This window comes from Corvus kubaryi, unplaced genomic scaffold, assembly GCF_017639235.1.
Source record: "Corvus kubaryi isolate FWS band 111438036 unplaced genomic scaffold, C.kubaryi_AGA036_p1.0 65287, whole genome shotgun sequence".
NCBI classification, from domain to species: Eukaryota; Metazoa; Chordata; class Aves; order Passeriformes; family Corvidae; genus Corvus; species Corvus kubaryi.
In genome coordinates this window covers 101,110-123,752 of record NW_024581892.1, presented here as the reverse complement: position 1 = coordinate 123,752, position 22,643 = coordinate 101,110, and the positions used below count along the sequence as shown (strand labels likewise).

The window sequence follows — 22,643 nt, the reverse complement described above, 5'->3', positions numbered from 1 at the left end:
GGTGGAAACTGTTAGCATTAATCCTTCATATTTGCCAAGCCTTTTCTTCCTGCTATGTATATGATTATTTAATTTAAGTATTTCCTCAGTGAGTTGTAACTGTTAGTATTTTTCCAACCATCATGCTACAGGGGAGGAGGCAGAAAATAACTGCAGCTCAGTGGCTCCTTATCATATAATCAAGAACACTTTACCTCAAGTGTGTTTCCGTTCTGTACACAGAAGAAAAAAAGGTGATTTACATGAAATCACATGACATTATCAAAGTGCTGTACAATGCAGTTTGTATGCAGTAACATTGCAAAGACAAGTATTCCCATCTTCACTGGCCACACCACCAGATAAGAGTTATTGTGGTTATCTAGTTTTTTTCTAAATCACTTCAAGTATACTCAACAGGCATCCATACATCATTCCATGTTTTATTTAAGGTAAATATTGCAACCTCTAGATCATGTTCTTTTTTCTCATGGAATATTTTACAGCGACAGTTTAGCAGTAAGTGCAGAAATGATGGCTGACTGTACACTTATAGCACATACACACGTGGTCCCCTTAATTATACAGACTATGCAAAATGTACTTCTTAGCACAGCATACCACTTCCTTTGGAAATTACTTTTCAGACATTTAAAAAAAAGTACAAGAAGATAGCTTATACAGATTTCCTGCAAAAAGGAACAGAATGCTTAAAAGACTGTAAAGCCAAACAAAGTATTAGGTACATATATATGCCAAATGATCTATTTAAAGATTACTGGTTTTTGGAATGATGTTAAGTTTTACAAAATGGTTCCTAAAACCTATTACAATGGAATAGGAGCCAGACAGGCCAAAAAATGCCCTTCTGAAAGCTCAACAAACAGAGTTGCATGGTTCAAATATCCTCCTCTAAATTCATTTACAAGAAGAAAATTTCAGCAGTTGCAGAAATAACGGGAAAAAACCATGGGTTTAAAGATGTAAATTTAGTTTGGGGCTTTTCGTGTGTGAATTACAATTAATGTCAGGGCAGATCTGGTTGTTCTGGTCTACTTCATTCGTTGATGCAACACAGCAGCTAAATATGTATTGCACTAAACATACAGAAAATTTGAAATTACAGGCTTTTAAACTTAAAGGGTTTTTCTCCAAATTTCTTGAAATACTGGAGACAGAGCTTTTCTGATCTATCAATTTTTTATTGAGCACTTTATATACATACAATTACATGTTAATAAATAGAGGCCTGATTTACTCCCACAAAGTGTAATGTTAGTCTGGTTAGTCTGCAGAGTGAGTACTCTAGTGAAAGAATACAAGTAGGAAAGTTTATAATAAAATTAAGCACTTAGGCCAAACAGTCAAGAAGTCCCTTTTGCTCATATTAAACCAGCTGTCTGGCAACATCTTTTCCATTTAGGTCTGATTTCCTCCCACCCTGTATCAGAGGCTTACACTTTGCATATGCATTAACACATAATGTCTCAGTTTCTTCTTTTGTACTTCTGCAGCTTCTGACAGTTTAAAACTTTGTTTTCATACCACATGAAAGGAAACTTCTTGAGATACACATTTTAACCAGAGAAGCTTGGCTGTTCTGATCTATATCAGCAAAAGAAAAAGCTGCTTCAGCATCCAATTAGTCAGTCTTCAGAAGATGAATATCAAACATGCAGGGGACTAACCAGAAGAAGTACAGTTCAAACAATCAGGAAAGTAGGGGAAAAGCACTCACTCAGGAAATTAATTTATTCAGCTTAAAAGGTGTTTCTTCCCAAGGAACTGGACTTTCCTTTCAAAGGCAGTGGATCGAATAGGAGTATTGAGTTCATAAAATGGGTTCATTGCAAACTGGGGAAAGAAGAAAAACACATCAGTAAGCACAATGCCCAGCCCTGGAAAATATCACTTCAGGTGACATCGACTACTAGCTTTCAGCCTATTTAGTGCCACTAAGAGCACAGAACTCCTAAACAGTCCCTGCTTTCCAGGCCCTTGCATTCTCCCCATACATGTGCAGAGCCATCCCCTAGCACCAGCTCCTCAGAACAAATCCATCACACCAGTGGAAATTAGGATCGTCTGAGTGCCCACAGGAGGCTGAGATGGTGATGCTTCCCATGACTGTTTGCCATGACCCCATCTAGTGGAAGTACCACCAGGATTTGAGAACAAGGGCTATGTGTTCTGAGAGCAAAGCTACCAGGCTCTGTAGAACAGTCCTTTCATTATCATCATTAATGACATAAAACTATCACAAAACGCATCACAAGAAGTTGCCCCACAACTTCTCTGTTGCCCAGAGAAGCTGTTGATGCCTCACCCCTGGAGTTTTTCAAGGCCAGGCTGGATGGGGCTTTGAGCAATCTGGTCTAGTGGAAGGTGTCTCTGCCCATGGCAGGGGAGTTGGAACTAGATGGTCTTTAAGGTCCCTTCCTACCCAAACCATTCTAATCTATTCTAGAAAAAATCACTGGACTAAAGTGAAGAATTCTAAAATCACCGTTTATAACAATTTTGAAAAATCTATTTTGTTTAATGGAAAATACAGCCTTTGTGTCACATGTTACCAGCTCTGGCTGATGTGGCCTGCATGGGTGCTTACACAGGGTCCCAAGAGAAAATATGCTAATACAGCCATGCCTGAGCATGTACAGCAGAACACGCTTAAAAGTACTGCAGCAAGACCATAAAAAATGAGTTCTTACCTTTATATACAACTCATATACATCAGTAAAGAAGTTCTTAATTCCATCTTCTTGCCTTACATCATGAAGCATTAAAAATCTCATATGTACAGTAATTAAGGAGAATAAAACTTTTAAAAAAAGACATGTAACATATCCTGAGATAAGCATTTACACCTAATTTGGCATATAGCTAAAATGTTTAGCTGCACATGAAATAGCAGTTACTCACAGGAGGAAGCATTTAAAGAAGTAATTGAAGCAATGAAATTTGGAAAGCATTACCTTTCTATTTTAACATCCCCCTATCTGAAAATAATCACCTCTCTATCCAAGGTTGCTCTTTTTAAAATGATGTCATTCTGAATGTGGATGATGCTCTCTGCACCTCTGCCACATACCCCTGAAGTTCAAATGACATTCAATGTTACTTGCTGTGTGTAACAAATGGTTCACAACAAACAGTTCTAGGACCACCTGCACATAGTATCAAGCCTTGGCACTGCATGTTCACCGTTGGAGTCACTGACACCAGGCATGTTCACTGCCACTTCTCTAGCACGGTCGAAGGGGTGGGAACAGAGAAGAGAATCATAAAAGCTTGCTCAGAGCCTCTCATACCTCTTTACTGCATGTGAGCTCCTCATTTCATTATGCTATTTTAACTCCTACAAAGGTAAAACTCCACCTTTCCAATTGTTCCCAGTTTTAAACAGCTGCAGTGCCTTCCAGCATAGTTCTTCGTGAAGCTCCTGACTGACAATAATAGTGAATAGCCAGAGAAATCTGTGCCAAACTCATTCTAACTTACCTCTTTCTGCCAAAAGGCTTTTCTTACAAAAATATGAGAAGAGATAATAGGGAAGGATATGTCCAGCTGTGACGAAAGCAGAAACAAACCATTCATTAAACTTGTCCACAGTCTTCAAATACATGTTGTTAGAAAGCCACATGTTCTCATCTACCAGGTCAAGAGCAGCATGGGCAATGAACTGGTTGAGATGGCGATGATCATCCTAATGCATTTCCAGAAGACAGTAGATTAGTAATTCAGTGAAAAAAATGAAATATAAACAATAATTTGTTCAAGTTGCTATGGAACCAGTGTTCAAGTTACATAATGTTACATATAGCCTGCTTTTCTGTCACATGTGCCATTCTGTAAATGAAACTAGTATATGTTGCCATGGTATTTGGTTTCAAGGGAGAAAAGAGGTCATAATAAAAAGATCATGACAAAACTAGTCTTGAGAGCAACAGAATCAGCAAAGCCTGTATTTATATCTCAGGAATGAACTCAAGCATGAATTCTTTTGTTTACTGATGGGCAAACTCCCACCGCTAACTTATTCCACAGCAGAGGCTCTCATATGTCTTTCTCTCTTCTTTGCAGATACCTGTTTTTGTGATATTCACAACAATGTAGCATTTTTTGGACTACAACGTTTCTGTCAAATTTGGCAGAAATTGACCCATAGGTTACATTTTGTAAAAGCTGGGGAACGGATGGAGAAAGCAGAGATACAGACGACAGGTATGCTGATAAAATCACCTAAAGATTCTGTTTTTCTCATGTTGTTTACCTAGAAACAGGATTGTTTTATTTCGTTTGGGGTCTTCTTTTTTCTAAAACCTAGTGCAGAAAAACATCATGGAACTATTATTAAATACATGCCTGCAGATGTAAATTACATCTCTTCCTATAATAAACATGAGAGTGATCACAGTGTTTGGCCCATATACTTTGTAGACAATCTAGAGGACCAGAGGACATCTGCCAAGAAGAGATACGGACAAAACCGCACTGGAAGCTTTTATTAGACTGGAAAATAAATAGTCTTGCACTATTTTCCATAACAACAGGATGCTGTTACTGCTACTCTCACCTCCCAGTTTCTCTCTCAAACCAGCTTTTACACATCCTCACACAAAGTCTAGTCCAAGTAGCCTTATTTATGATCTTTTATGGGACATCAGTTCAAAATACAGATGATGCCATGCAGTTCCAGTCAGTGACAGCACATATTTCCATTTTTGGATACACTCACAGATCCACATACTTTTATTTTGAAGTCTGCTTTTTCTCTTATGTAATACCACTTACGGATAGATTTATTCTTTTTTCACTCTTAACACTATTTATTGAGTAGTCTTACATTTCTCACATTTTCAAAGTCTTTATTTATCAATATAAGTTTTAAACTTTCCTACTTAAAAGTGAGTATGACTAATGAAGATGATTAAAAAATTAGGTATTTTATAGCATAAAAAATAAAGGAATGGATAGAGCTTTCAATTTTATGTTCCTTACTTTACCTTATTATTGTATATGAATGCCTTAAAAGTAAGTGGCATTAAACAATGAACAGCTATTATAAAACCTCTACACACTAAGAGAAATTACCAAAGCAAAACTAAGATACATATTCTATAACATACAGCAGGGAATGTTTAAGGAAGCTGTGTTTTGTGAAGAACTAGTATAATCTGGCAAAGACTTTTTAAGAGACTTCGGAAATCCAGAGTTCTACTCCCTATGAAAAAGATTCTGTTTAAAAAAACTTGAAAACGGTAGATAGTACTTTTAACAACATGCTGGTCATGCTTCTAATACACTGTAAAATTATAAAAGAATTACAGGAGTCTCACAGGGGGAAAAAACACACCTTCGACTCTACTTTTCCCGGAGGCAGAAATTCCATTTCAAATATGGGATTATCATGATGACCAACTATCACGAAGTAGAAACTTCCAGACATTCTTCAAAACAGTGCTCCTTATAAGAAAAAGACATGCTGATGAGTCTATATACAAACTCTTAATCCATGTAGAAGAGCTCCTAAAAATCAGTCAACGTGCTCCCATTCATATTTACCAGAGGCTAAAGAAAGATGAACATTAAGGTATGCACATCAAGAGGATGGAGCCGAGCTCTTGGTGGTGCCAGCCACCAGGGTAAGAGGCAACGGGCAGAAACTGATGTCCAGGAAGTTCCACCTGGACACGAGGAAGACCTCTGCTGTGCGTGTGACCGAGCACTGGAACAGACTGCCCAGAGAAGCTGGAGTTATTCCAGAACCGTGTGGACACAATCCTGTGTCCTGTGCTCCAGGATGACCCTGCTTGGGCAGGCTGGGCCATCTAGATGCCTGTGGTCCCTCCCAAGCTGACCGATTCTGTGATTCTGGGGGAGCCGGAGAATATCCTTGGGAAGTGGACCTGGAAGTGAACCTAGGTACCTAAACCAATTCCTGCCCTGCTCACCGATGATTTACCCCGTGGGAGCCGCCAGTCACCACAGCGATCCCAGGCCGTATCGCACCCGCCTCCATGGAACCTCCTCGCCTGTCTCTCCCCGGGCCCTGCTCACAGGAGCACAAAGGGGACGGGCGGCAGGCGGCGGGCGCCTCCTCCCTCGCACACGGCGGCCGAGGGACAACCCCACGGCTCCATTCCCGGACACTCCACAGATAACCGGAAAGGCCGAACCATCCCGCCGCCCGCCGGCGTCCCCGGGGGAAGGGCCGGACTCCGCGGGGCCGCCGTCCCCGGGCGGGCCCTCGGCACAAGGGGGAGAGGGAGGCGGGGAAGGAGAAGGAGCCCAGCCCGTAGGGTCCCGCGCGGGGCCGCCGCCTACCCTGCACCGCGCCCCGTCCGCCGCCTGCCCGCGGCCCCCGGAAGCGCCGCGCCCGCCCCATCCGGCGCCGCCGTGACGCCTCAGCGGCCGCCGCAGCCGCGCCCGGAGCGGCCCTGCCTTGCCTTGCCCTGCCCTGCCGAGCCCGGCCCCGAGCCCGGCCTCGCTCCCCGGCCCTGCTCCCGGCCCCGGCGCTCTCCCCGTGGGTAGCGGGAGGCTGCCCCGGGAAAGCCCGAGCGGGCTGAGGGGAGGTGGGGGCGCCGAGAGCGCTCGGTGTCTCGCGAGCTGTGGGTCGAGCTGCGAGTTAATAATGCCCCTTTTTGTTTCGGTGTTGTAGGGCAGGATGGCTTCGGTTGAAAGGGAGACATTGTCCCAAGAGGAGCTCCGGAAAAGGCTGTATCAGACTTTTAAGAGCCGAGGCGTACTGGACACACTTAAGGTGTGCTTTATTTTCAGCAGGTGCTCCCTGTGATCCGCTGTACTGCTTTAACATTGAGAGCCTTGACAGCCATGCCGAGTACTCTTCCCCTCAAAGTACTATTTTCGCCACAGCCTAGTTAGTATTCGGGGTGTGTGTGGGGGGTGTGTTGTGTTTGGGGTTTTTCTCCCCCCCCCCATATACAAGGTTCTCCCTAAACGGAGTGGCTTTTCATTATGCCTTGGCCTCGGAGTCTTTTTCAGGAAGGTTAAAAGCCTGTATTAGGTCTTTGAAAATATCCATGTTTGAAAAAAAAAAAAAAACTCAAGCAGGGGAGAGAACAATAAATTAGAATATAAAATAGGAAGGGATCTCTTAGGTCACTGGCTGTGTTTATTGCCTACGATAAGTAAACATGCTATATGAAGAATACTTCTAAAATACTACAATTCTGTTTTAAAACTACTTCATCTGTTTTGTCCCTGTCTGCTCGTTCAGGAGAATGTATTGGGGAAAAAACTCAAGATCAATATTTCAAAAATATCATCGATAATCCTATAGCCAAGAATTTATTGTTCTGGACGATTTGTTTCTGTGTTACTCATTTCCATACCAAGCTTGTAATGCTCGAACCATTTCTTGTTTAATTTAACGAATATTCTGTCAGGTGACTTCTGGTTTAAGTCAATTTTCCTGCTTTGTTTTAGTTGTCTGGAAAGTTATTTCTGCATTCCTTTTCTGTACTAGGGATGGGGATTTAGCCCTGTGCTTACCACCTGCACTTTGCCACAAGATGTATAAGAGGTTTCTGTTCTTGGTTGTTTTTGAGACAACATCAGCTCTGTTGAAGTTGGTTGAAACTGGACAAGTTCAGAAATTAATAAGGAAAACAGTTTTTTTCAGTTGTGTTCAAGAGTTGAATTCAGTGATCCTTTTCAGTTCAGATTACTCTGTAGTTCTGTTGTCAGCCTAATTTTTCTTGAAAACCATGCTAAAATATCAGGCTAGTCTGATGATCCAGCTTTGTTAAGTTTCAGTAAGTATTTTGTTGCATTTTGGTAAAACACTGCCTCTTTATTCAGTTGTGTCACTGTTGCATACCTGTTGTTGAAAGCTTAGAACACTATTTGTGTCATGATCTTTTCCTGTAAGTGGTTTGTATAAACAATTTATATAACTGTATAATGAAAACAATTATTTCTTCCTTTTATGGAGGGGAGATCTTCTGATTTTAGGTTACTTTTTTCTCTGTTGTAACTCATAGAATGCAAATAAATAATTTTAAAATGCCATTTAATTATTATTAGTGACTGTAGGTCTTTTTGGTTAGTACTCTTTTGCTTCCGTATAAAATAAATGATAGTAAAGACATTGAATTTTTTGTTTATTTTGACATCTACTTTTGTGATGGCATGAGCAGCTTCTTGATATGAGACTCAAAAGAGGACCAGTGAGGGTTCCAAGAACACCTGAAATGGATGCCACATCAGGAAGGCTTTATTTAAGCCAAAGGGAAGGAAAACAGGAAAGCAATGATCTGAAAATTAAGCTGGGGGTCCTAGAGTGGTGTTTATGTGAGCTCTTGCCTGGGAACTTCTTTTCAGTCCTGTTTTTGATACATTTGAGGGAAAGTCAGGGTTCACTGTATCCACCACTAGAGGGTTTTGAAGAAAGGCATGGTGTCTAGCTTTTGCCAAAATTAGTCTGCCCTATTGCGTTCTGTAGTAAACTGAGGCTCCCTGTGGATTTTGAAAAATTAAAACTCTCATGGAATCACATGTAAACTGGTAATACAATGGTTTTTTCTGTATCAGACACAGCTCCGAAACCAGCTAATCCATGAACTAATGCACCCAATTTTGAGTGGAGAACTTCAGCCACGGATGGTTCCAAGTGAAGACAGTTCACTTTTGACCACTGCTTCCAACAGTTTGGTGGCAGATCATCTAGAGAGATGTGGCTACGAGTATTCACTTTCTGTTTTCTTTCCAGAAAGTGGATTAGAGAAGAAGAAGGTAAGTTCAGTATTTTGCCTATTCCCCGATGTCTCTTTGCTCTCTGGGGCTTGTCATATTCTAACAATTGAAAAAATCCTTTTTTGTGATACAGAACACAAAGATAAGTACAGCCTCTGAGCACCTCCACAAAACATTCCATCATTCAGGGTCATTTTCATGAATACTTTAAACTGGCAATAAGCTAATGATGCTGTTCTGGAAAGGTGCAGCCACAATCTGTGTGGCAGAGCTCTTGAGAACTGAACCTGATGAAAGGTCATTTGGCCATTCTGTTCCCTGAAAATGTGGTTCCTGGTCAGTTCAAGCTGTTGTAACTACAAAGTGTAGCTGAAAAGGGCAGTCCTTCCCCTCCCTTCCCTTTGCTTCTCTCTAAGTGTGTGATAGGGTGAAGTTGTTTCTAACTGAAAATGAATTTTTTGACCTGGTGAGTAGTTAATCATCATTTGGATTAGTGAGCTCATCTGATTAGTATAATAAATCAAGAAAAGAGACAAGGAAAGTAGCAAGGACATGTTGGGGTAGGGAGGGAACAAAACACTCTTTTCACGGCTTCAGCTGATGATGAAGCTACATGCTGGCTGCCCTATGTCTGAAGTAGTGAAGATAAGTAAATGCAGAACAGCAGGCTTCTGGAAATGATTTTACAGACAGTAAATTGATCTTTTGCAAATGGAAAAAACATTTACAACTGTGAAACAGTGCTGTTTGCATACTTGAAATTATTTTAAATTAGTTAACCTTTTCCAAATGATCTTTATTTTCCCCAAAGCTGTGGACTATGCAAGATCTTCTTCAATTGATGAGGATCAATCCAAAATCCAGTCTTTACAAATCCCTGGTAAAGTTATTTTGATTTTGAAAATAAGCTTAAATTACAGTGGTGATGAAAATAGACTGGCTAAAACTTTTTTTCTTTCTTACAGACTTCAGGAACTCGGAAGGAAAATAAAGGTACAAAATGTTTACATGTGTGATACAGAAAAGGATAATTGTGTTAGCTTCATTTTTGTTAAGATGTGAGCAATAAAAAATCAGATTTCTTGAGTGTGTGTGGGTATGGAGTAATCTGGATTTAGTCGGATTTTGAAACTTGCAGTACACCAGGATGATGAATGTTGTATTTCAGGATTATCCATCTCGTATTTGTGGTGTGGATTAACTGTTAACATTCACTTACAAAATAAATTACTTGTACATTAGAAATATGAGAAAAATCTGTAATCAGGTGTTAAATATAATGCTCTTTGGAAGCTTTTCATGCTAACTTTGGAAAACTCAGGTTTTGGGTTGCCTTTATAACATTGTATTAGCTTGCAGAATATACTTCAAAAGTTACAGATTTAATTGACTTTCCATTGTATTGTGTAAGAAATAATTCTTATATCTACAAGACGAAACCTAACTATACTGTATTACCTAAAGGAGCTTGATCTTCAAAAACCCTTCTTGCCTATAGGCCTCCTAGTTAAGTACTAACAATCTTCACTCTCAACTGATCCTGGGAGTCAAGAGACATGGATGGGAGGAAAAGTTCCAAAAGTACAGCTTTTGCTGACTGAGATGGACTGCATTATGCTTATAATAAAACCGTAATTGTTCACAAGAATTGATTTTTACAGAAATACTTGTTCTTTCTGTAAATCAGATAGGTTTTCTTGTACACTGAAAATTGCTTTGTTAATTACAGGCTCAAATTCCATTTTGGTATGAAATCAGAACTAACTTATCTGTTGGATCTTGCTAGGTTTCCTTATGCAAATTTTAATCGGACTTACAGAGCATCATCTAAATAGGGAAACTCTTAACACAGAAACTCAGACCACCTCAGTGCCTCCTTTCAGAGAATCTCTTGGTAAGTGCAGGCAAGTCTCCCCATGTATTTTCATACTGGTGTATGGTATAGCTTTATATAGATTTTGTATGAATGATGTTATTTCATTACTTACTCAAATGCAGCCTAAAGTTATAATGAGGAAAGGTCATGTCTGTCACTAGTACATGGAATTTTAAAATTTTCTTAAAATAAAGCAAAATCAGGATAGGAGTTTTTTTTAAAATCATTTGTGTGTTTTCTTAGGCATTTAGCTAAGACCTTTGACAAATGGACTGTAACGTTATTTGTTGAAATATGTTCTGGAGAACAGAATTGTAAATGCATGGTCTCTTTGAGCAAGTTAGGCATAGACTGGGAGTTCTTGAATTTATAATATGCATGCTGTTATTAATATATTAATACAAAAAAGCTAAAAGTTGCATACAAAAGGAAATTCTTGTCCGCCCATGGTAAAAGAGGGTGAATGAGTATGTAATACCACAAATAGTGCCTAAACAGCCAAGTGCCTTCTCCTAGGTATATGTGGTGTTTATGTTTATATATGTATATATAAAGCAGATAAATGGCATTTCTGTGCTGCCTCTGCTTTTGTGCCGCACAAGTCTTTCTAGGATAGTGCTGCTTGGATAAGCTGAAGAATGTCCTGCAGAGAGAGAGGTTCCTGCAGCCTTTGGTAAGGTAACTGCAGTGAGTGTTTTTAAATTATGGTGGATGTGTTGTTTTTTATAGCTGAGAAGCTTCAGCTGATTGATGAGCAGTTTGCAGACTCTTATCCTCAGCATCAGAAATTTGAATCTTTAGAAGTAAAACTTAATGAATATAGAAAAGAAATAGAGAAGCAGCTTCAAGAAGAAATGCGTCAAAAGGTATAACTCTGGTTTATGAATCTGAGGGAGACGTTTATTAATTTTGACTTTACATGTTGCAAACTTTTAATACTTAAGGTAAATTGAAAGAAAAGATCTAATCCTTAGTTACAACAAGCACAAAAGGCTAAGTTAATCCAATATCTCTTGTTAATTTGATGATATAACATGTATGTTTGCCATCCCCCTTTCTTGTTAAATGTGCACAGAATGTTAAGCTTTTTATTCTGATGTTAATTTGTAGCACAACATTTACTTACTCTGATTGTCTTAATTTGGTAAATTTTGTCTGCTCTTTGATTATTTTGTTTTATGGAGAAATGTTTATACCACAATTTTAATTTTCCTTCCCAGTTAAGATTTTGATGCTTGAATTTCAATATGATGCATAGCCTCTGCAAGGTATGAGTTACTGTTGTGTAGCTTGACAGACAGTTAATTTTTAATACTGATGAGAATTTGCATTCTATTTCAAAGCATTGCACAGAAACACTAAAGTCATAACAGACAGTATTATGAATAATTTTTGATTTTTTTCTTCCTATAATTGAAGACAGCTCTTCTAGAGAATTTTCCTTCATTTTAGAGATAAGATTAGAATTTTGTCACATAATCCTCTGATAATCCTTATGTCTGAAAAATGGAGCAGAGGGAATATACTGCATTTCATTTAAATACATATTTTTTTCTTCCCCATAAATTTCTGTCAAGATCATCAGTTTTTTTTGGATAGAAAAAAAATAAATCAACTGCGTTTCACATTTCAATATATTTTTTCACTAATTTCTGTCAAGATCAGTAGTTTATTGGTATATAAAAATGATAATCTGATAATCAGAATTCTTCCACACACTTTAAAAGGCACTCAGCTGATATAAACTGTTTGAAGAACTCAGTGTAGTCACCATTTTTTCAGTCAGACGGGTAGAAGGATGGAGTGTTAAAACTTTCTTTTACCTTCATTCTTCATTTAGTCTTTATTCCCCAACTGGCTCTGTCTTTTTTGGTATGTAAAGCATGTTAATTTGTGTGTTGTGAAGTTTGTATCAGTTTAAGCAAACCAGCTGTAACAAAGGAGATGGGAATCTTAACCAGATGTAAATCTCTTCTAAATTCAGTTAGCTTTACATGAATTACTTAGCAACATGATGGGAATTACTGTACGACATTTCTAATCAAATTTGTATATATACAAGTAATGCTGTACCGTCTCACTGTTTCTTTAGTTTTTCACAAAATTTATGACCACAGACCTGAATTCCTTGATCAGACATTCCTACTCTGCTTTTTCCATTCTTTAATCTTTTCTCCAGTCTCACAGTTTTTCTGTCATACTCTTTTTATTCTTTTGCTCAGTTTTTCCTCACATTTTTTGTCTTGTATGCTTGCTTTCCATTTTCTTCCAAATTTTTATTGTAATTCTTTATAATCCCATTTGCTCTCACAGATATTGTCCTTCACACACTGTGTGGAATCATGTTCCCAGCGATTCTTCTGTGTAGTTCCAAGATTGTGCTTTCCTGTTTGTGTGCATTTACTTTTTTTTCAGTTGTGCTTAGAAGTCAGTGAATCAGGACTTCTCTTTCTGTAACCTTCTTTAGATGAAGTTACATGTTCTGCATTTTTTTCCATTTCTGGCACTTTTTTTTTACATCCTGGTGAATTTCTTGGTTTCTGAGCAGCTCAGGGTGTGGGTCTGTTTCTGCTGTTTCTGGTATCACTAGTCAAAAGTGGTTCTTTGGGAAAGGGACAAGAATATAGACAGTGTCAGAGAAGGAGTTAAACTGTGGCCATTCCTTAATTCCAAGCAGAGTATCACTCCTGCAGTGCAGTTTTCTTCATAGGCTTCTGTTCTGCTCTTGTCTGAAGCTGATAGTTTCGTGTAAGATCTGCTTTGGGATGCCAGGTAAATACATGAAAACGATGTGAGATATGCAGATAGTATGTGCTGCTAAGATACTGTTATCACGGTAATTAATTTTTATCAATTTATCATTTCCTAACAAGAATTTTGAGGTGAAATTTTGGATTGTCTTAGGAGGAATTGTCTTTGTTGATTTGAAGATGGCCCTATTTAACCCTCTCTTCCTCCTTTATGTAAAAGCTTGAACATTTTAAAGAAGTTGAAATAGCAAAGATTAAAATGGAGGAGAAAGCGCAGACCCAGAAAGAAATCTCTGAGCTGCGCCATGAGTTAGAGAAGACGCATCAAGCAAAGTCTGAAGCCTTGATTTCTCGTGAAAAGAATGCTATTGAGAGACTTCAAAAGCAACAAGAGGTAAAGTTCCAAATATTTTTTCCTAACCTTTTGCAAATGATTCAGTGAGTTGGTTAGACTTTCTTTTATCTTAGGGAGATTTACCTTCAGATCTTGCTTGGCTTATTAGGGAAAACTTAGAATTCACTTTTGTTCTTATAAATTAGGGGAATGCATTTGGCAACTGCAGGAATGAGTATGGTTAAACATCTAAGTAGAGATTGCTGGAAAAGGAATAGTTCTGCAAGCTGGGATCTAAATGTAGGAAATGCTTTTAAATCTGTTAATAATTTTGCTGAATTCAGATCACTGATTTTTTTTTTTTCACAGAAAGTTGAACATAGCTTTTAGTTGCACTCAAGTTCTTTTAGCAGCTGAGAATACTCTAAATGGAATAAATAGCTTGTATGGTACAGATAAGCTGTTTCTGTTTATATATTGAATATTATGAATAACCACCATCTTTACTGTAAGGTAGCATCTCATTTCATTTCTTTGAACACTTGTGTTGATGAGTTATTCCTTTGGGCTGTTAACTCCTGGTGTTTTGCCGGGGTAGTAACTGTTACTACAGCACACAATAATTTGTATGTAGTTCTCAACTGCTTATCCCGATCTCAAACTGTTACTTCTCAGTTTCTGAAAGAACAGTTTCTCTTCTCTTGCCTGTTTGCCTTGCCACCTCCCTGCTATCTGCAGTAGACCTTCCTATCCAAATAATAGTCATCCACAAATGTTACCATATTTTTGCTTTGATGTGGTGGTTTTATGGCTTTCTTTGTCTTGTTTTTTTCCCTGAGAACACGTGGTATTGGTTAACAAGGCAGTTGTGCAGGTCTCTATATAGATTATTATAATATTAAACATTTTATCACCATGCCATGAATTTATTTCATGGTTATGTCCTTTGAAGCTGACAAGAATACATCTATGTTATGCTCTCAGTCTTATTCTGTGGGCATGAAATTAATGCAGTAATTAAAAAAACCCCTACCAATGACTAGATCAACACAGCTGTCAAGTATTGTGTATGAATATTTGATTTCTCTTATCAGCTTCTGCACTCACTGAGAACTTTATTTCGTTTACCTGGGGATTCTTTTAACAGAGTTCAGGTATATTTACATTAAAGATGTCAAGTCATTTAACCCTTCACTATGATGCCTTTATGTCCAGGAAATGTGGCTTGAGAAACTGCTCTATTTTTTGTACCAGGAACAGCAGCTGAATCTGTCAGCACTGTCAAAGGCACATAGCTTTCAAAGTTGATATAAAGGTCCATATAGCAAAGTCATAATTTTCTTCTTAGATTTTTTTTTTTGAGAGAAATAATGTCTTTTGTGCTTAAGGGCAAAAAAAGCCATTTTTATTAATAGGAAGATACGTGGGTTTTGGTGTTAATATGTTCATCACTTGGAGAATCCCTTTTACAGTTTTTTATGAGTTCTGTAAATTAAACTGCAAAAACTGAAAAGCTGTTGGTTTACTCAGTTTCAGTTTTAATTCATGTTTTATCAGTGGGTTTTGGTATTTGTTTCTTCAATTACATTTTTGTGAAGAGCATACAAAACCTGTTTATTAAAAAAAAGTCAAGTGTTTGAACATGTTTATTCTGTAATTTTCTAAAACAGTTTTTCCTTTTACATGAGTTTTAATCAGTGCTATATCTTAAAGGAAGAGTGTTTATGGGTTGGCAGAAGTGACTGCATCTAGAACATTTTTACTCTGCGTGAAAGTAGAAAGGGAATTAAAAAAAGATACTTAAAGTCGATTCTAGATGTTATTTCATATAATGACTGTAATAAATGGTATTTATGGAAATAAGTTCAGTCAGTCCCTGAAGAGGATCCTCATAAGTTCGAATGTGTTAAACAGTAAATACCGTATAAAGTGTGAAGTAAAACTAAGGACAATATTTTGTGATTCAGATAGAAGCAAAGGAAGTGTACACTCAGAGACAAAGTCTATTGAAAGATATTGAAGCCATAAGGACCAGGGAGGCTGAACTGAAGCAAAGGATGGAGGCATTTGAAATGTAAGTTGCTGAAGGATGTGTACAATGCTGAATGATGCTTCTGCAAAGCATGCCTCATGGTGTTTCTGCTTTTGTGATGTTGAAATAGATTATATATCCCATAAGTTATGTTTTATGTTTTGAGCAGTATTGTATACTGTCTCTATTAGCAGGGATACCCCATACAAAAAGATGTTTCTGGTTTTTTTTCTATTCCACCTTGCCCAACCAAAACAGTTCAGCATTGCTTTGGAGGCAAGGAAACAGATGTTTACTTTCAAGTGGTTAAATTAAAAAAACCCAACCCCCAAACAAAACAGTATGTATCCCTAACACTCACGAGATACATACATGGATATTTTGCCTCATTAGCCCTATGTTTTGGGGTTGGTTTTTTTGGGTTTTTTGGGATTTTTTGTTACTTAATAAGATCCTCAGTAAGATCAGTTTCCTTTCATTAAATAAAAAAAGTAACAGCCATTTTTGGCTAAACTTTCATTACTACTTAATGTTGTTACTTTGTCATCTGTTTTCCATAGCAAAATGAGTATCGTGCTAAAAAAAACCTGGGTTTTTTATCAACCCAGCAGAGGGTGCTGATAGAATAGCATGCTCAGCACTCTGTCCTCTGAAGTGTTTCTGGTGTGGGAAACTGAGCCAGGGTTAACCCGGGATAGCTGCATAATTGATTGGTACTGAATTTTAAGTAGGGCAATTTAGTTTTTGTCACATCTCCGTATTCTTAATGAACTACAGTGACAGAGTCTGATGATGATTTCAAATTGCTACAGTATTCCAAGCAGCACATCACCCTTTGATGTCTATAAATGTTACTGTAAAAAAGAAACAAAACCCCAGACTAAAGATTTGATTTTATAACTCGTCATTGTCTGTATATTTCTGGATATTTCAGCACCCAGAAAGTTCAGGAGGAGAAAAATAAAGCTATAGAAGATGCACTTCGGCGTCGGGAGGTTGCTGTGAAGAACATAGAGGAGACATATGACCAAAAGCTGAAGACAGAACTCTTAAAGTAAATTTTTCTTTTGTGTCTAATAGGACACATGGTATTTCCTACGAAAACAGATTAATAAACTCTATAAGATCTCTTTAAAAGCATAGCAAAGCAAGGACTTTGAAAATATGCATTTATGTTTTAGTTTTAGTCAGATTGAATTTTTTACATTACTGCTTAGCTATTTGCTAGTAAGCTTGCTATAGAAAATAATTCTCTTTTGGTTATAGGTTATATTATTGCTGTAGTTTAAATTCTGTGTCAATAGCTGGAAAAGAGATGTGACATTAGCTTAGACAAGAGGATCTGAAGCAGTATTAGTTAATTCCTTTGACCACAGTTAAAAGGCCTGACCATTTTATGAATGCAGAAGAGGCATGAAGGGGAAATCAGCGTTAAAGAGATGCTACAAGTGTCTTGGAAAAGGAGTGAGAGACGCACTAGTGTACAGACAGACTGCCTCTTACCTTCACCCTTTCCCATTTTTGAAGAGGAATTCTCTGATATAGATCTCCCTCTTTTATTGGCTACCTTGTGCCCGAACCTGGTCTTAACATGTGACTTCTTTTGGGGTGTTGCAGTGGGTATATCCTAACTTTGCTATTGTACTTGTAGTATGTTGGTCACTCGAAGGGTTCCTTGATAGTTCAGTGCAGACAAGTGCTCTTGCCGTGTCATGAACCTGTCTCAGGCAGTTAAACCAAATGACTGATGTATCATCATTTTTTATTGCAAGCCAGTGAGCAGTATAATCTGTGTTTGTAGGTCTTTAAATTAAAGAGCAAAGATGTTAATAGTAGGTTTTGATAAAAATAATACCTCAGAATTTGATGGTTTTGTTAGAGAACAGTGAAATGCAACTAATTGACTCACCTTGGTATCTTATTTTATCTAGTCTATAACAGCTAGTTACAAATAGTGATTGTAAAGTCCTTTCAGTACATGAGGAGAAGCAAAGCATTTTAAGGATAAACTGCTGCTTGGCTTATTTTATCAACGTACAAAATATTTTAAGGCATGCTGCAGGTGTTCAGAACGACAAGATCCATGTCCTTTTTTCCCAAATCATCAATGAAAAGTATTAAAGAACTACTATTTATTGTATGGAAGTAGTGAGGATTGCTAGCAAATCAATTTTTTTTTTTTTTTTTTTTTTTTTTTTGCAGTAAACATTAAATGCTGTATTTGGGAGAAGGATCTGAATGGTCTGCACCATTTGCAGAAATGCAGGAGGGTGGATTTGGCTATATCTGAAACCATGAATTATGTCCCAGTCATGTAAAATGCTTTCTTAGCTCCTGTAAATTCCACTACAATGGAACGGCACAGTTGGATGACTACTGGGCTTGAATAGTGGTGAACCTGGGCAGTGCTCAGTGTCTGGCTGGTGACTGGTGGTGTGCAGAGAACCCCTGGGGCCAGTTCTGGGGCCCTTATTATTGTTATTGTCCAACAGCTTCATCTGGATGTGGGCACAGGGCATCCTCAGCTTTGAACATGAGGCTTAATTAAGAGGAATCATTTCCACAAAAAATGGCAGAATTTCAGCTCAGGCAGACTTTGACAAGGGAATCAAGCCAGTGCAAATCTTAGGAATTTTAACAAGGAAAACTCCAAAGCTCTGTGCATGGGACAGAGTATAGTCCTATGAAGTTGTATAAATGGGGAAAAGGAATTGGCTGAGGAGCTGCATTTCTGAAGAGGAGGTGGATGAGTTACAGTGAATGCCAGGTTGATTATGAGCCAGCAGCATGCTCTGGCAAATAAGGCAAACAGCATGATGGGTAAGTCTAGAAGCAGCATGGCCAGCAGGCTGAGGGAACTTAGCGTCCCTTTAAAGGTACTGGGGAGGACTGTGCTAGGAATACCATGCCCAGGTTTGGGCTCCTCAGTTCAAAAAAGTCATGAAGAAACTGGAAACTAGTAAAATCTGTCAGGATAGTTACTGGATTCTCAAATGTGACCTTTCAGTTCATATGACGGGGGCTGGAAGTTGTGGCTTGGGAGATTTAACTTGGACATAAGGAAAAAATCTACTGGAAGAGTAGTGCAGCATTGGCACAGATCATCCAGGGAGGGGGTGGAATATATGTCCTTTGAGGTTTTCAGGACTTGGCCAGGAAGAGCCCCAGCTGCCCTGCTGTACAGGTGGCGATAGGGTGGCTTTTTGAGGGGGTGGTTGAATGAGATGATTGGCAGGGCCCTTTCCAACCATTTTGGTGGCTCTGCAATAGTTAATTTTGTCAATAAATAACTGCGTGAATATTTCTAACCATAGCATTAGTATGGTTAATAATGGTAAGAGAACATGGCGTTACTATTTAAGTGCTTGCCTGATAATAGCAATAATTACAAAGTATTTTTAATGTGCATTTGAGATTACAGGAGAGTACAGATGTATGCACAGTTATGTAAGGTAAGGATATGTATTTTTCTTCTAGTGTAGGATAGTCTGGGTCTAGTTTGGGAAAGAATGGAATTAGCACAAATGCCTGTGCGTGTGTGCACACACGTCATTTGGAAATACATAATTCTTTTTGCTTCTAGATATGAGCTTGAATTAAAAGAAGAATACATAGCCAGAACCAATAAAGTTACTGAAGACGAGAAAAAAAATAAAGGTAACCATGTGTCTGAGGTTGATAAAGTACCTGTTTATCTCTAGAACTTTTACTGTCGTATGCCAAACCACTGTTGTTACTGAACGGTCCTGGTGTTCCATGGTACAAGGGACAGAAAAGCCATCACAACGGGTGGCAGTTCAGCAACAGTGACAGTTCAGCCACTCATTGCTGTCCAGAATGCAGTGGGAACCATACACTGCTGCTTTGCACAGAGGCTGCAAAGCATTCCTGGTTTTTCAGTGTCCCATTTCCTTCGGAAGTCCTACTAGCTCATTCAAGCTTTAACTGGACTCTGATAGTGTACCCTGGAACAGTTGCCAGTTTCGACATTTATTGTGCACAAGATGTTTAATTGGAGCTTGCGGAAGGGAGCCAGAACAGATAACAGACTTTTAAGTTAGGGACATGTAAGAAATGATATGTCACAGGCATATGAATTCGATTTACTTAGTTCTAAATGTGTATATGCATATGTATACATTTATACATACAGCATGATTTACTTAATTTTGAAGGCGTGTCTATGACATTCAGTCATTTTTATGTCTTAAATTCAATTCAATTTTGAGCTTAGCAGCTTAAAACTGTTTTCTGCTGATACAGTTTTTTACTGTAATACTCTACTAATTTTAATTCAGCATTTGTAATCCTCCCTGCAGAGAAAGCTATGCTTTTGCATGAAGAAGCCATTGCTGTTAATTCAAAAAAGGAGGAACTCAAGCAAGCTGTATCACGCACCAAAGAGCTTGAGGTAATTGTAAATATGAATTTAAAGAAGTCTGTATTCTAACTGGTGCAGTTGAGGTATTTTACAAATGAAAAAGAAAATGTGAAATAAAAATAATCGTTAAGTAGTACAGCGGTTCATAAGCTTCTAAACTGTTCTTTATCTGCAGCTGGATTTGGAGTCAGTGAAAGCCCAGGTTCTGTTGGTAAATAAACAGAATCAGTTGTTGACAGAAAAACTGAAAGAGGTATCAGACTATCCTTTGCTAAAGGAGGAGAAATTGGAGCTCCAAGTGCAGAATAAACTACTTAGGCAACAGTTGGATGAGACTCGCAGTGAGAACCAGCATCTTCGAGACAGTCAGTTCGAATGACTTATTTTCTTATTTCTCTACAAGTATTTGTTTAGAAGTAAATTTTCATTATAATGCTTTCTTTGTATTATATTTGCTAGTAATTTGCCTGAAGCCCAAGCTAGTGTTTGGTATAATTAAACAGTCCTTGGCATAAGTTTATTTTCTTTTATGTGTTTATATGGGAGAAATCCTGAATTAAGCGGTAGCTGTAATATGGAAGGATATCCCTTGCACCCTCTGAAAAAAGCAGTGCAATATTTCTAACCGTAGCATTAGTATGGTTAATAATGGTAAGAGAACATGGCGTTACTATTTAAGTGCTTGCCTGACAATAGTAATAATTACAAAGTATTTTTAATGTGCATTTGAGATTACAGGAGAGTACAGATGTATGCACAGTTATGTAAGGTAAGGATATGTATTTTTCTTCTAGTGTAGGACAGTCAGGGTCTAGTTCTTAAAGGACTATACCAGTGAAGATTTTCGCCCTTTGTAAAAGGAAGAAGAAAAATATCACCAAGTACTTTATTCAGACAAAGCCTTGTTATGTTCCTAAAATCAATTCAGCTTTACATATTCATGGAGTATTGTGTAGAAAGGTGCACACTCATTATTCTTTGTCTGAGTGTCCAGTGTTTCCCTTTTGGGGTAGAGCTGTCCCAGCCCTCAGCAGAGTACCTGGCCTGCCAAGTGGAGCTGAGGAGAGCAGAGCATTCTAAGAAGCTGGTGCTGGATGAATTTGAAAGTCATAAGCAGACGTTGGAAAAGCAGCTACAAAGTGAGGTAAATTATTATTATTATTAAATGATTTGAAACTTTTCTTCTTCCCATCATCTCTTTTGCAGTTATCCATCTGCTTGTGCAGGCTGCTTGATATGCAGTTACAAGGATTGTTTGTACTGTGCTTATTTTTATGTTTTCTAAAGAAAACAAAACATCACCACACCAAAAAACTACCAAAAATTAAACCAACCCAACATAACCAAAGTAAATCTCACTGAGTCAACAAATTATCAGTGCTGACTTTCAGTAGGATACCATGTGTATATGGTCTCAATGGACCTGAAAAATATTTAGAAACCAAGTATTCGGCCAGTTGAGATTATACTTTTTGTTTGAATGATGCTGGTTTTTGTTTTTCTCTTGATTTCCTATAGGTTGAGCGTTGTGCCCAGTTAAAGGCCCAACTGTTAGACTCTGAAGCTACTGTCAGGAAGTTAAATGTGCAGGTTGAAGAACTGAAACTGCAAGTGAAACAAACACAGACAGGTTTGTATCTTACACCAGAGCAGTCCTTTATGAAGGACGAGTGTAAGAAGTTCCAGAAGCTTAAAAAAGCTGCAGTTGCAGCTAGAACTAATACATCACCAGGGAGTAGATGTTAAGTTTAAAATCAAAATCTATTTAAAGCCCAGTTTAAAAAGCAGACTCATTACAATTTCCTTTCAGAAAACAAACAGATAGGAGGAAAGGAAAATATTCCTCCCTGAGCACTTGCATATTTTTACTGTCTCTTTTTCCTTCGGTATGGAGACATTAATGTTTGATGATAACATAAATGACATTCTCCAGCAGGCAACTTGTGTTTTAAAGCATTTTGATTCTTGAATGTTCATAATAAAAATAATCAATCTGAAATTGTATTTTTGTACCTCAGAAATTTAAGTCTAACTCTTAAACAGATTTAGTCAAGTTTAGTAATTTTTGCCTAACTTATGCTTAACTTACCTCGTATGGGTGTTAGAAACGGGCACTTACATAAAGCAGTTCAGTCTGCTGAAGAAATGTACTTTTAAAGATACTTGTCTGTCAAATTGCTAATATCAAGTATTATAAATAAAAGGGTTGGTATGTATATTTAATGTAAAAATATGGAATTCAATTCTGCAATGATTATACATTACATACAACATGTGTTGCATCATAGTTCAGTATATGCAATACTTTATATTATTCACTAGTGATAGGTACTTACTCATTTATGGTACATGTATCGGTACCATTTGGAATTGGAAATTTGTTATATCAAAATAGCAAATATATATTTTAATTAAGTGACTGAAAGTACTGTAGGAGCTTTTATTTTACATCAGAGTTAATGAAGTCATTGAAGAACCATTTATGTAGAATAAAAACAAGGTTGTAAATTTGCCGAGAGAGATACAGCCCCATAGGTTGGTCTTTTGGGCTTGTTGAAGCATGAAAGTGCAAG

General features: G+C 38.0%; 2 protein-coding genes across 8 annotated transcripts in view; one reads left to right on the top strand and one right to left on the bottom strand.

Moving 5' to 3' along the window:
* Positions 1 to 406: 406 nt before the first annotated feature.
* LOC121673235 (trafficking protein particle complex subunit 2) lies at positions 407 to 6,364 on the bottom strand. 4 transcript variants are annotated; one of them, XM_042046377.1, is made up of 6 exons: positions 5,934 to 6,197; positions 5,336 to 5,445; positions 3,541 to 3,685; positions 2,691 to 2,776; positions 1,718 to 1,833; positions 407 to 1,584 (listed from the first exon to the last, which is right to left on the bottom strand). In XM_042046377.1, the coding sequence occupies exons 2-5, from the start codon at positions 5,426 to 5,428 to the stop codon at positions 1,735 to 1,737; spliced, it is 423 nt and encodes a 140-aa protein (XP_041902311.1). In that variant the 5' UTR covers positions 5,429 to 5,445; positions 5,934 to 6,197; the 3' UTR covers positions 407 to 1,584; positions 1,718 to 1,734. The 4 variants fall into 4 exon arrangements, with proteins under 4 accessions (XP_041902311.1, XP_041902313.1, XP_041902315.1 ...); XM_042046379.1 differs by lacking the exon at positions 5,934 to 6,197 and adding an exon at positions 6,307 to 6,364 and having other exon boundaries at positions 407 to 1,833; XM_042046381.1 differs by having other exon boundaries at positions 407 to 1,833; positions 5,945 to 6,191.
* The window catches only part of LOC121673231 (oral-facial-digital syndrome 1 protein-like), a 41,620-nt gene continuing 24,800 nt past the window's right edge, over positions 5,824 to 22,643 (top strand). For 3 of the 4 annotated variants that reach the window (XM_042046365.1, XM_042046362.1, XM_042046366.1), the window contains exons 1-15: positions 6,404 to 6,505; positions 6,641 to 6,742; positions 8,536 to 8,736; positions 9,509 to 9,577; positions 9,663 to 9,690; positions 10,484 to 10,591; positions 11,303 to 11,439; positions 13,544 to 13,717; positions 15,625 to 15,731; positions 16,624 to 16,743; positions 19,273 to 19,346; positions 20,009 to 20,100; positions 20,246 to 20,435; positions 21,084 to 21,214; positions 21,589 to 21,700. In XM_042046365.1, the coding sequence (XP_041902299.1) occupies positions 6,647 to 6,742; positions 8,536 to 8,736; positions 9,509 to 9,577; positions 9,663 to 9,690; positions 10,484 to 10,591; positions 11,303 to 11,439; positions 13,544 to 13,717; positions 15,625 to 15,731; positions 16,624 to 16,743; positions 19,273 to 19,346; positions 20,009 to 20,100; positions 20,246 to 20,435; positions 21,084 to 21,214; positions 21,589 to 21,700 (1,639 nt within the window). In that variant the 5' untranslated portion in view covers positions 6,404 to 6,505; positions 6,641 to 6,646. Of the gene's footprint in view, positions 5,905 to 6,403; positions 6,506 to 6,640; positions 6,743 to 8,535; positions 8,737 to 9,508; positions 9,578 to 9,662; positions 9,691 to 10,483; positions 10,592 to 11,302; positions 11,440 to 13,543; positions 13,718 to 15,624; positions 15,732 to 16,623; positions 16,744 to 19,272; positions 19,347 to 20,008; positions 20,101 to 20,245; positions 20,436 to 21,083; positions 21,215 to 21,588; positions 21,701 to 22,643 lie in introns of those variants that run through there. The other variant, XM_042046364.1, reaches the window with a different exon arrangement.